Source organism: Prenolepis imparis, unplaced genomic scaffold (genome assembly GCF_030444845.1).
Source record: "Prenolepis imparis isolate NDT839.2.m4 unplaced genomic scaffold, iyPreImpa1.0 SCAF_4, whole genome shotgun sequence".
NCBI classification, from domain to species: Eukaryota; Metazoa; Arthropoda; class Insecta; order Hymenoptera; family Formicidae; genus Prenolepis; species Prenolepis imparis.
This window is the reverse complement of record NW_028141162.1, coordinates 12389175-12402200: the sequence shown is the minus strand read 5'-3', so window position 1 is coordinate 12402200 and position 13026 is coordinate 12389175. Positions and strand designations below refer to the sequence as shown.

Below are 13026 nucleotides of genomic sequence, written 5' to 3'. Positions count from 1 at the left end.
TTCATCAGCGCGAGCTTAAACTTTTCCACATATACACGTTTCTATGTATTTTAACACGTATCGGAACGCGATATACGATGTCGACGAGCAGAATCAAAGGGCAACCGAGATAACTAAGGTTTCCGATTTCCACCGATGCCGCACCATCTGCCTTTCATCTGTAACCCTTTGAAGTCATGTAAATTCGATAGTGTTCCTCGTGCTCGCGTTCATTTTCAATAATACGAAGCCTTCTCTTCGAAAGCAAAATCGCGCTTCGATTCAATGTGATTAAAGTTTACGCGTGTTTCGAGAAAATTTAGATTAAAAAATCAAGTATCTCTCAATGGATAAAATCTGATAATTGTAACGTGATAATGCGCGCAGATATTTTTCAATTGTCGTTTTATATATACACTGACAATGAGAGAATTTTCTCTTAGAATTTACCCTGAAAATCATGGTAATCGTGGGACAATATGGTATGGAAAGAATTTTATGAGAATTTCTCTGATTAATATTTATCACAATAAAAATAATAATATCTATCACAATAAAATATAAAACATGTTTAATTTTACCAAACTGCATAGTAAAATTAATCAATCATGTTTGATATTTTATTGTATTTTTATTGTGATAAATATTAATCAGAGAAATTTTCATAAAATTCTTTCCATCCCATGATTACCATGATTTTCAGGGTAAATTCTAAGAGAAAATTCTCTCTGTGTATATAAAACTGTATATCGTACAATGTCCGGCGACGAGCGTTTAACGCTACCGTGAGAATTGCTCATTTCACTATTGAACGGATGATCGACCCTTAATAAGCCTTTCTGAGATGCAGGACGAATCTCTAATCCGCTGTTCTCGTTAGCAAGTAAATTCGTCTGCGTATCCAGAATCCCAGCGCAATTTCGCATTACAACTTGCACAGCATCCCATTATGAATAGATTTAAGCTAGATGCACATAACGTCATTGTTACCTCAAATATTTTTATATGGATCTAAAATGAAGCAACACACATCAATCGTCACAGAACCAAGTCGTCGCATTTAAAAAATCCATGTAAGAACATTTGACGTTACATTGACGGGAGGGTGACCCGTTATATGTAGCCGGCTTTATTCGGCAGAAGCTTCTCCTCTCGCGCATAATTAATAGTGATCCTTTCTCTCTTCACAGATCTACTCACGCTTGCCCGCAGCAGCAGCTGGTAGAAAGGTCTCTCTCGATAGTCGAGGGGCTGCCGCAGCACCAGGGCGCCCACGTACGTATTCTGGCTTCTCTCGACGTTGACGATGCCAAACTTCTCGCACGCGTCCAGGAACTGTAATAAAAGTCGATCGTTAAATGGCAGTTCGACAGCGAACGACAGCAGTATACTTCACATTTGAGAACCAGACGATTTTAGTGGAGAACACGAACTACTTTGGTAAGTGTTTGTGAAATGTTCATTAACAAACGTCTATCCTTGATTAATCGATTTATCGTTCGGTAACAATTTAAAAGTTACCAGCTTTTGTGTCACTTGAGTCCTCGAACTTCTGTGACCTTTCTTTATATATGTTTCATCCAAATGCTTATAAAAGACTTATCAAAAATTGCGAAATCTTATCGTGTTGAATTATTCAGAGTTCGATAACTCTCTGCTGAGATATAAAGATTTCAGATAATATATTCGTTATTCATTAAAATAATCGACAAATGCTAGTAAATTCCGCTCTGAAAATACATTTAAAAAAAAGGATGGCTGCAGAATTATGAAATAAATACATACAATTCTATACGTAGTGTATCGATTTTAAATATGCCCGACACAATTCATGCCTAGTTCAGATAAAAAAAAAACACATTTGATACTGACATATATATCTTTAATTTATAATGGATTTGTGGCACAAATCTGTTATTTGTTCTCCAAACGTCTCAATTGCCGCGGATTTAAAAAGCCGCGGATCGTTAATGGAAAATTTCGTTGTTGATTCGCGAATGATTCGCACGCGAATGTTAACTCCAAACTCTGTAAACATTAGTTAAATTTAATAATTGGGAGCAATCGCGTTGTTCGCGCGTAGAACGAAAACGGGGCATTTAAAGTGTGCCGTAAAGCCGTCGGGCCATTAGTTAAAAGGTTTTACGGTTTTATTGGTCGCGCCTAACGGCCCCGAGCGAAATTTATCGAGCGGATATGACGTAGGGAGAGGTAGAAGAGAGGGGGAGGAAGGGGAAATGGTGCGTTGTACGTACTAATATCCCGTCTTTCACGGAAAGGGATGAAAGAGAGAGAGAAAAAGAGATCAGAAGGCTGCAGGTAGATAATTTTAATGGCTCGCGAGATGATATACGAATTGGATCCTTTTTTGCGGAGGGTGGGATAAAAAAAAAAGACGCTCGCTCTCGCGATACATTGCGTCGTTTTTCCCGTCGACCGAATTCTCGGGGCGTTCCTTCGTGCCCTTTTGCCGATGCGAAACGAACGGCGCGCATCGCATAACCAACCGATTGCGCGCTATATCGATCGAATCTCCAGAGCAGAAAGCAGTTTTCAACGGCACTTTTCCACGGTAACGCGTTACAAGTTTCCGTAAATACGATTTTCGGCCGTGACGTAAATTTTATGGACTTCCGTTGCGCTCTGCAACGGAATAAGAACTTATTACGAGACTTATCAGACTATCAGACATTCGTGCGAACTGTTTTATAAGATATATAAGGTAAAAGTACCAATGCTTGGACATGCACCTATATCTGGACATTCGTATTTTTTTGGTTTTTAAATACAGGTATCTAAACTTTTAATATGGAAAGTATATATATATATTTAATGTGTGTATGTACATATATGTTCATGGCTGAAAGTTTAGATATCCGCATTTAAAGACCAATAAAATACGAATGTTCAGATATAAGTGCATGTCCAAGCATTGGTACTTTTACCTTATAAAAGTTATATTTTTTTTTATGAATATGCACTTGCATCTTTCAAAATGTAACAATTTTTCAAGGTATCTGCACCTTATTCCTCGCAGATCGGTGCTTTGAAATTTATAAAGTCGCTATCTCTTTTATGCATTTAAGTAATTTTAATATTGCTACACATTTTAACGATATTTATATGGTGTAATAATATATCATCACAACTAAGTTTTAGATATCTATATATTACATCTGAAATTTAGTTATCATGTCTACATTTTAGCTATGATAACAAATATTTTATTTTAAACTGTAGTTTAATAAAGGATTCCCGGTAAAATTATAATTAAAAATATTAATTATATCATAGCTATTTATTTAGACATGATAACTAAATTTCAGAAGTAATACAGGAACATCTAAAGTTTAGCTGTGTGGTAGCTTTTTCTTTCCACGTAAGATACTGAAAGTATAAAGTCTGTTATAAAATATAACATATACCGCGCCGATTACAGGGATCAAAATACTGAATTGAAATTTTCCTTTTGAAAACGCAACGTAGCGATAATAAAATTTCCGCTTTGCGCTACGAGGTCCGCTCGTTCGTGCGAAACAGGCCACGTGTTTTCCGCGGGGGTTAACGTCAGCCTCCGCAGCGATGATTGCGAAAGTCCGACTACAAGAACCCAGCACTGGCTGTCTACCGTCGTCGACGAGACTTCGGCTCCCTCGGGCGTGCTGCTCGACATTGCGAGGCGAGCCCAGAGCCTCCGGGTTCTATCTCTTTCCCTCTCTCCCTGGGTTTATCACGGGACAGAAGCGCCGAGATAACTTAATGGAAAACTGCGAATTACAAAGCGCCCCAGCAACGATGCCGATATTCCGCCCCGTCTCGCGGACAAGGGAAACACTTCATCCGGGGTGCGCTGCTCTCTTCATTTACGTGAAATACCGGCTCTTGCGCTTTTGTACATCTTTTATCCGCCGTGCAACCAACTGCATCGCAATGAAGGACGCCGATCCTGATGCTGCATCGTGTCGTAAAGGAGCCGGGACGACTTCTTAATGAACCTCTTGAGCGGAAAGTAGTAGTTCGTTCTTTTTACAATCTGCTTATTATCCGCTTTTTACCACGCAGATGCGACATCGGATGAGGTAGTTGAGAGGCAAATTCGGACATTCTTTTTCCTCGCTTCTCTTTCTTTTGTACACTGACTTGCAGCAATTTCCCTCGAATATATCGTATATAATCGGCATCTCAATAATTCTCTTTCATCTGATAAAACCGGGTTACTTTGTGACAGAATGCATAATTGCAGTATCGATGGAAAAAGCAGGATCTCCCCAATCAGATAAATAAATTCAAAGAAATTTCACGAAGGAAATTCTGTCATAAAATAACCGGTTTACCGGTTTTTGAAAATAAAGAGAAACACGCGCATTAGCGGATAAATTGTTATATGAATTCGCGGAGGGAATGTCAGACTCTATTATGCCTTTATTTCATCACCGACGAAGAAGAGGAATAGCAAGAAAAACTTCCGTTTCTTGTCGGGCGCGTGCTACTTCGTAAAGATATAACCAAGAACGAATACTGTTGTTTCCTCGGATAATATCATCAACGATGAATTGGACAATGAACGAGAAAAGAAACACGGTGACACGTACGTCGACTAAAATTTTCCTCGAATGAAAACCTCAGAGACAGAGAGAAAGAGAAAGGAAGAGGAAGGTCGACAAGAAATTCGAGCAGGCACATGTAAAGATATTTCTTCGCGAAACATTACTGCGTTCTAACACGTATTAATGACTCACCTGTGGCTGCGGAACGCACGTTAGATCTATAATATCGCCCAGCAGGTCAGGATCCACAACCCTGATCCCCGGTAGGATGGTGGAGCCGACCGGGGTGTCCTCTTCGGCGACCGCCTCGTACGGTACACCCAGGAAGTGCGGCGGATTATCATTCTCGTCTAGCACGATCACGTACGCATCCACGCCGACGATGTTCGGCTGTTGCCCTGCGGGCACCTCATCCTCCAGAGTCACCCGGAAACGTATTGTATCGTTCTCCTGGAGAGAAAAGAGAAAAGGGAGCGCGTGATTAATTGAGTTCTGTTTTAGAGCTCGTAATATGTTGCGTCATTTTAGTTCGCAACTTTGAGTTTGAGAGAGGATTAACACTCGACGCCATTAACTTCGTACATAAGAGTTAACGCTTGGAGCTTTTAGTTTTAAGCTTGAAAATGTGGGGGTACTTCCAACTTTTTACAATGCGCACAAGAGCTTAACGTATATGTATATAAATTAAACTATAATATATATATAATTTAAATTATTCTATATACTAGAATACAAGCGCGCATCATTCTTCGATTTTATGTTAAAAAGTGATATTTAAAATAAAATAATATAAATTTTGTTTAAACTCGATTAATATTTTTACACAGAAATTAGCTGATTAAGGCGTTAATTTGCTAATTATATTTTAAAATAATAATATGTTAAAAAATTAAAATAGTAATATGTTGTAAATAATATGTTATAATATCTTATTCTCGATTAATATTTTTTGACAGAAATCAGCTGATAACTGTCAAAAATATTAATCGAGTTTAAAGTATTATAACATATTATTTAAAACATATTGTTTCAATTTTTATAACATATTATTATTTTAAAAATTAATTAGCAAATTAACACTTTAATCAACTGATTTCTGTCAAAAAATATTAATCGAGTTTAAAGTATATATATAGATTATTTAAAACATATTATTATTTTATATATAGATTATTTAAAACATATTATTATTTTAATTTTTATAACATATTGTGTATGTTATAATATGAAATAAGATTATTCTAATATATGTATGTATTTTATTTGTTACAGGTAGCATTGCGATACACAGTGCGATTCACGCGTCGTATCGGGAGTGCCGTGTAAAGTATCGCGCGTCGGGAGTGCCGTGTAAAATTTCGCGTGTCGGGAGTGCCGTGTAAAGTGTCGGGCGATCGTAATTATTCGTGTTTTCGCGAGTGTCGTGAGTGCTACCATGGACCAAGAGAGGAGGAAGAGGCCCAGGGAGGCATCGGGCAACAGCGGGGCAATTGTGAGGTATGCAAAATAAAAATATTTTTTCTAAACTGCATTGTTTATGAAATATTCGACACACACATCTGTATATACATAATTTGAATATTTTATTTTCAGATCAATGTGCTGTGTACTACAACTCCGCTATTGTATACGTATCGGTGAGTTTGAGAAATTGTTTATTTTATAAGGTTTCTATAACGGTAATGGGGGTGCATATATGTTGAAAATATGTAAATAATGTCTTAAATAATACGTTATAATATCTGCGATTAATATTTTTTGACAAAAATCAGCTGATAATTGTAAAAAATATTAATTAAATTTAAAATATTATAATATCCCTTTCTAAAAAAGGCGTGTTAAGTCGATTCTCGCAAGGATCGTTGCATCTTTTCCGCGATGCTGATTGACTGTTTCGATTCGCATTGTAGGTACGTTATATTCATAGCATCGAGAGGCTGTCATCGCGAGGGTTAGCAGTTTGACAATTTATCCAAAATAAAATAAAATAAAATAAAATAATAATATGTTTTAATACTTTAAATTCGATTAATATTTTTGACAGTTATCAGCTGATTTCTGTCAAAAAATATTAATCACGGACAAAGTATATATTATAACATATTATATTACATATTTACAACATATTATTATAATTAAAATAATAATATTTTGTAAGTAATATAATATGTTATAATACTTTATCTGCGATTAATATTTTTTGACAGAAATCAGCTGATAACTGTCAAAAATATTAATCAAGTTTAAAGTATGTATTATAACATATATTATTTAAAACATATTATATTATTTTATTTTATTTTATTTTGAACAAACTGTCAAACTGTTAACCCTCGCGATGCTACAAATATAATGCACAACACGAATCGAGACAGCTAATCAACATCGCGGAAAAGAGGCAATAATACTTGCAAGAATCGACTTAACATGCCTTTTTAGGCGTTCCAAAACGTTACCCGGGTACACTCTCTTTCTTTCTATATCACTCATGTCAGAGAGAAGTAATATAGAGAGAAAGGGAGTATACCCGGGTAACGTTTTGGAACGCAGCCTTAGAAAGGATATATTTTTCTTTTTCAACTATCTTAATTTATATCTTTTTCAATTGTCTTTTAAGAGTTTAGAGAGCTAAATCTGGAATAAATTACCCATATAAGAAAAAGAGGAATTAAATTATCCATAATTTAATTCAAATCGTAATTGAAGTAAATCTTATAAATAATGGACTTACAATTGGTCTACTCTTCGTCTAACTAAATCTTTCAAATATATCTCGTACGATTGCTAATTATCTCAATATTTTATACAAAATCAGATATGAAAAGGGCTAATAAGAGCCAAACGCAACAAAATTGTTTTTAAGAGGAATTTAAAAACAATTTTGTTGCGCCTCATTTGCGCCTGGCTCTTATTAGCCTTTTTTATACCTAATTTTGTATTTATACATCAGGGTCTTTTCAATTTATTATTTTCGATATTTTATATCATATATTTGGTATCACAATTTTGAATATCACACACATACATGCATACACATGTGTCGCGCACGTACGCGATCTCGGACGTGCGCTGAGATCGAGAGTTCCCTCTTTTAGCACTAGGAATTTTATTGTATCCCTTATGCGAAGCCTTATAGGAACCTTATAGGATGCGGGTCAAACGTGATGCCTCGATTCGTACGTGAGAGCTCGGTCATTTTACGAGATCGATCATTTGCGAACGAGTCTTCCAAAGTGCCGTTCCTGGACATCTCGGAGAGTTTTCTACCCTACAATGTAGGAAATCGAAAGTTGTCGCAGCAAGTGTGGTAAACGCCCAGTTTTATTGGCGGATTTGTGCGATGGTAGCTTCGCACTGTATACAGGAAGAAGGGAACAAATCCGTTTTTCTCGCGAATTACGAGACGCGCTCTCTTTCTTTCCATGTTAAATTCTTCCTTGAAAAATTCGACGTTTGATGATTGAATTTTTCATCAAATTTATTTTCACGTATTTTTATCGTAGAAACGTGCCGCGTCTTCATTTTCCGGATAAATAAGCATTATATTATAGTATATAAGTATTACATTAAGTTGGAAGATTTCCAAGTTTGTCCGAATATACAGACGGATCTCGAGATTCTCATTTGAAAAGAGGTGAAAAAAGCCAAGTTTTGATATTGAAAAAGCAGTTCGAGTCTAATATTGAAAAGTAGTCTGCATCTAACCAACTTTTCGAAAGTTTCGCTTACAAAATTTCAAATCTTCGTGCAAAGTTTGTCGAAAAATAACGAAAAGAAAAGGCAAACTTTGAAAGGAAGGAAGAATTTTCTTGTGATATAAAACAATAGAAGTATTTTCATCATAATAACCTCTGATAAGCAAAATGTCACATAAAAATAAAGAATTTAGCACAATCTCGTTTTTTATTTAAATAATAGGATCTCGAAATTACGGGAAGTGGAATTAACGTAAAATAAACGACTGCAGTAACTCGTTGAAATAATATCGCGATGCTCAGAAAGTTCGGACGTTCAAAAAAAGACTGCGAAGTAGCGTTTTGAGAGTAGATATACAGAAAGGCCGAAAGTTTGAAAGAAATGAAAAAGAGGACAGCATCGGGGGTTTAGTAGTAGCTAACGAGGTCGAGGGTGAAAAGAGACGGCATTCAAAGTTCTTGCCAAGTGTGTGCGTGTACCCAATTGCGCATGCATTAGAATATATACATATTTGAACGGTAGATAGTCTCCCAAAGGCGTCACGGCAATGCGGAACAATAATAATGGCGATATACCGAGCTGAATTTATTCCGTAACATATTGTAGCGTAAATGCGAATTCTCGCGTGAGAAACTGATCGTAATCTTTTTTGCCTGCCGATTTAAATAAATGAAGGGGGTTGAAATCTTTTATTTCACGTAAAACAAATCGTTTATAAAAAAGACGAATTTCTTAAATAACTCGCTACGTGCATAATAATCAGGTAATAACGATTTTATCACATCATATCGAATCACGAGAATTTGCATGATGAATAAACATCACAAGAGATCGTGATATAGTGGACTGATTAGCAACAATACGCGAGTAGTAACGCATTTGATAATATACTGTAATATAGGATCGACGTATCATATCCGTCATATTCCAGTAATTATAGTGCCGAACGTCGAAAATTTTCAGTGAAACAGCTAATTACGTATACACAGTAATCTCACGTGGATAATAGTATAATGTTGATAATATTCGCAAAATTGTCTGCGAACAAACAACTCGGCCGAAAGAAAGAGGAAGAGAAAATACGAGACATATCTCGTATTAATTTATTTTCGTTTCTAATCGCATTGCTTTTGCGAAAGCTCAATGCATAATCCATGACGTGTGATACATACATCATGCATTTTCATACTGTAATTATAACTTTCCGATGAGAGACTTCACCTGCACGAATCTAGAATTGAATCGAAATATTTTGTTCTCTCAATAAAATCATGATTCTACATTTATTTGAAATACGAATAAAGATAACAAAAAACTGATAAATTCAAATATAATTCATATAATATTCATACTTGCTCTAAAAAACAGAAGACGAGATATGCAGATTGCATTGTTGGTATTATATCGTTGCGGTTCAGTTATGAAGAAAGCAAAAAATAGTAGAAAATAAAATCAGCTTTATATTACAATATTAGCGATATTATATGCAAAATGTTCTATTTTATTATATTTTAATGAATTTTTTGAAACAATTTTATAAATTATAAACTAAACATTTTCTTAATATTAAGTTATTTATATTAGATGTCTCTCTCTCGTTTCAGCTATGTAGCAATTTAAAAATCTTTTAATATATACCACATACTATGTAATATTGAAATATCGGAAAAATACAATACAAAATTGCAAGAGACAATTTGTTTTTAGGAGCATCTCGAATACATTTCCAATTCAGATCGGGATGGCGCACGTCTACGATCTTACCGCGGATTCGATTCGCTGTGTCCTCGTGTTATGAAACTTCGCGAAAGATAATAAATTGAATTTCGATCTCGCGTCGAAAGCGAATCCAACTGAATGATACCACCGGTGAAGAATGCATAGGCAAAGTTTTCGCGCAAAAAATATTATCTCCTCCGGTTCGGATAATGTCGCACGTAAAACGCCTTCATAAATTTTTCGCAACCGTGCCGGATGTTCGTCGTAAATGCAGACTGTGTGAAACGCGATGCTCGCAAAATTGCGCGGCCAGTTCTAGATATCAACAGCGGGTCATAGCGCAGGATAAGGGGTCGCGCAGGATGGTGAACCGGAATGAAACTGCGAGTTTTATTCCGCGTCCATCTCGCCCGCGAGCCGCAAAATCGGGCGGAAAATTTTTAACTCCGAGTTCGGATGGCCGAATGTAAAGAATGGCGGTGTTATTATCGATGAAATTACTTAAAAAAGTGACCTACTTCTCGATCGGAATGTCTAACGGAATTTGCGAGAAATGTTATTCCTCCGATTCGCTCTGGACGATATCAATAATAGTATGCTAGAATCGCAACTCGATTTGTGTCTCATAAGTTTAAATCATCGATTTGAATAGTCATGATTAATGAAGTCGCTACATTTAATTCTTGCTGATAATCATGTAAGGCTAAATGAGGATCTTAACGCGTTTTTTCAGAGTTTCGATTTTATTAAATTACTTTAAATAAATGAATCAATGTCGCACTTTTTTAAGAGAGAGAGGCATCTTAAATCTTTTTCTTTCAAAATTCTTTAAATTAATTTATTAATACAATTGCATACAAATATTCTATTGCAATATCCTATCATTATTTCTATGTCAATTCTCTAGAATAAAACTTGTTCTATATGTTACGTAATAATATAATAATATTTACGTAAAATAATATAATAATAAAATAAATTTTTGATATAAAATTGCATTTAACTGTGATAAAATATATTCTCAATATGCTGCATATTAAATATTACGTGATATTTAATATGTAATATGTCAATAAAGCGATGTGATGATTGATATAATGGTTCATACTGAAGAAAATAACAGCTACGAGATACGGGCTTAGAAAGAGAAACGGGTAAATGAAATGGTTGGTCGCTGCTAAAGTTGCCTGTTTCTATTTCATTTGGCTGACGTCTTCCGTATTTTCGCGTGCCTTTGAGGAACTTCTAAAGCTTTGGCGAAGGATAGAGTCGGGCGAGTATTTTATATATATACTATATAAATTCGTTACAAAAAACGAATATAGGAGTAAAGGGAGGATGAACTTTTGCGCGCGTTTGCTTTTATACTCATCAAAAACACATAATCAGAACGGTGGCGCGAATAATGGACATTCAATAAGACGAAAATTAATTACGTGACTTCTTTGTCGAATTATTTTACTGCAGCTATTTTACGGAATAAATAATCTTGTTGGAAACGAGATTCAACGGATGTATTGTTTCGATAATAATAACCGTATATACATACACAGAGAGAATTTTCTCTTAGAATTTATCCTGAAAATCATGGTAATCGTGGAACAATATGATATGGAAAGAATTTTTATTTTTATTTATTTTTATTTATTTTTATTTATTTTTTTTTTATTTCTATTTATTAATTTTAATTTTAATTTTTACTTTTGTTTTATAATTTAATATGGAAAGAATTTTAAAAATATGTTTGATTAATTTTACCATACTTTTAATAAATTTTACTATACTTTTAGTAAAATTAATCAAACATATTTTATACTTTATTGTGATAGATATTATTTTTTTATTGTGATAAATATTAATCAGAAAAATTCTCATAAAATTCTTTCCATACCATATTATATTGTCCTACGGTTATCATGATTTTCAGAGGGTAGTAAGAGAAAATTCTCTCTGTGTATATATTCCTATTAATTTTTAAATTTTTCATTCCGCACATTTCTTTACGCGATCATTTTCCAACTGCGTTTTACGCATACATTTTTTTTGTCGCGCGATTCGACAGCGAATCGCACGTGGATCGACGTTAGTCGCGCGATTGCAACACGGATCACACAGATGCAATGGTCGAATGGCCGACGAAATCGAAAAGCGCGAGCATTTCGTACGGTTATGCGCGACATGACAAACGCCCGACGCGGGTGGTCTTCGTTCGGCTTATCTGGACCAGTCGCTGGGGGAAAAAAAAAAACGCGCAACCCGCCGCAATGAATTACACTATATGGCTGAGAGAAAGAGGAAGAGGGAAGGCAGGGAGGAAAGAGAGAAAGAGAGAGAAAGATCTTATTATTTGTTGCAAAAAACGAGCGCGCTAGCCAGCAGGCGAATTTCGAAGCTCGAAGATTTTTATGGCTCCGCGCTGCGTTGCTCTGTTTCGCGCACTAACATTGGACTCAGTTTATGGGAAATTTATTTCAAAAAATGTCAAAAATGCCTTTTCGTTGTATATGGTGATTTCCTTTATATGTAGATATACGTTTTGCAGAGATATACTATTGTATTTTTCAGTCATCGGTATAAAGCACGATGGTAAAAGAAAGATGTATGTTTGATGGTTTTTCTTTGTACAATTTATATGCATTCTCTGATTCATATTATCCCTATTGCATTCTATAGATATTTTTTTTAGATCTTCTTTTATATTATATACCTCAAAATATTTTAACATGCATATTTTGCATGTAAATGATATCTTACTATTATTGTGTTTTTCAGTCATCGGTATAAAGCACGATGGAAAAGAAAGATATATGTGCGATGGTTTTTCTTTGTACAATTTATATGCATTCTCTGATTCATATTATCCCTATTGCATTCTATATATATATATTTTTTTTTTTTAGATTTTCTTTTATATTATATACCTCAAAATATTTTAACATGTATAATTTGGATGTAAATGACACGCATCTTTTGTTGTGCAATTCCGCCGATAAGAATATGTCAACCATCGTACACGTATAGATATATGTGGAATTATTCGGGACACACAAATTGCTACCCAACGTCCGCAGTATTCGCGATGCAA

The 13026-nt window shown here is 35.1% G+C and overlaps 1 protein-coding gene across 1 annotated transcript in view; it reads right to left on the bottom strand.

Moving 5' to 3' along the window:
- Window positions 1-13026, bottom strand: part of Cad87a (cadherin 87A) — a 95426-nt gene that overhangs the window by 13500 nt on the left and 68900 nt on the right. Inside the window, exons 4-5 of the mRNA XM_083036310.1 lie at window positions 4719-4976; window positions 1180-1314 (exon numbers count right to left, since the gene is read on the bottom strand). Coding sequence (XP_082892436.1) covers window positions 1180-1314; window positions 4719-4976 — 393 coding nt within the window. The remainder of the gene's footprint in view (window positions 1-1179; window positions 1315-4718; window positions 4977-13026) is intronic.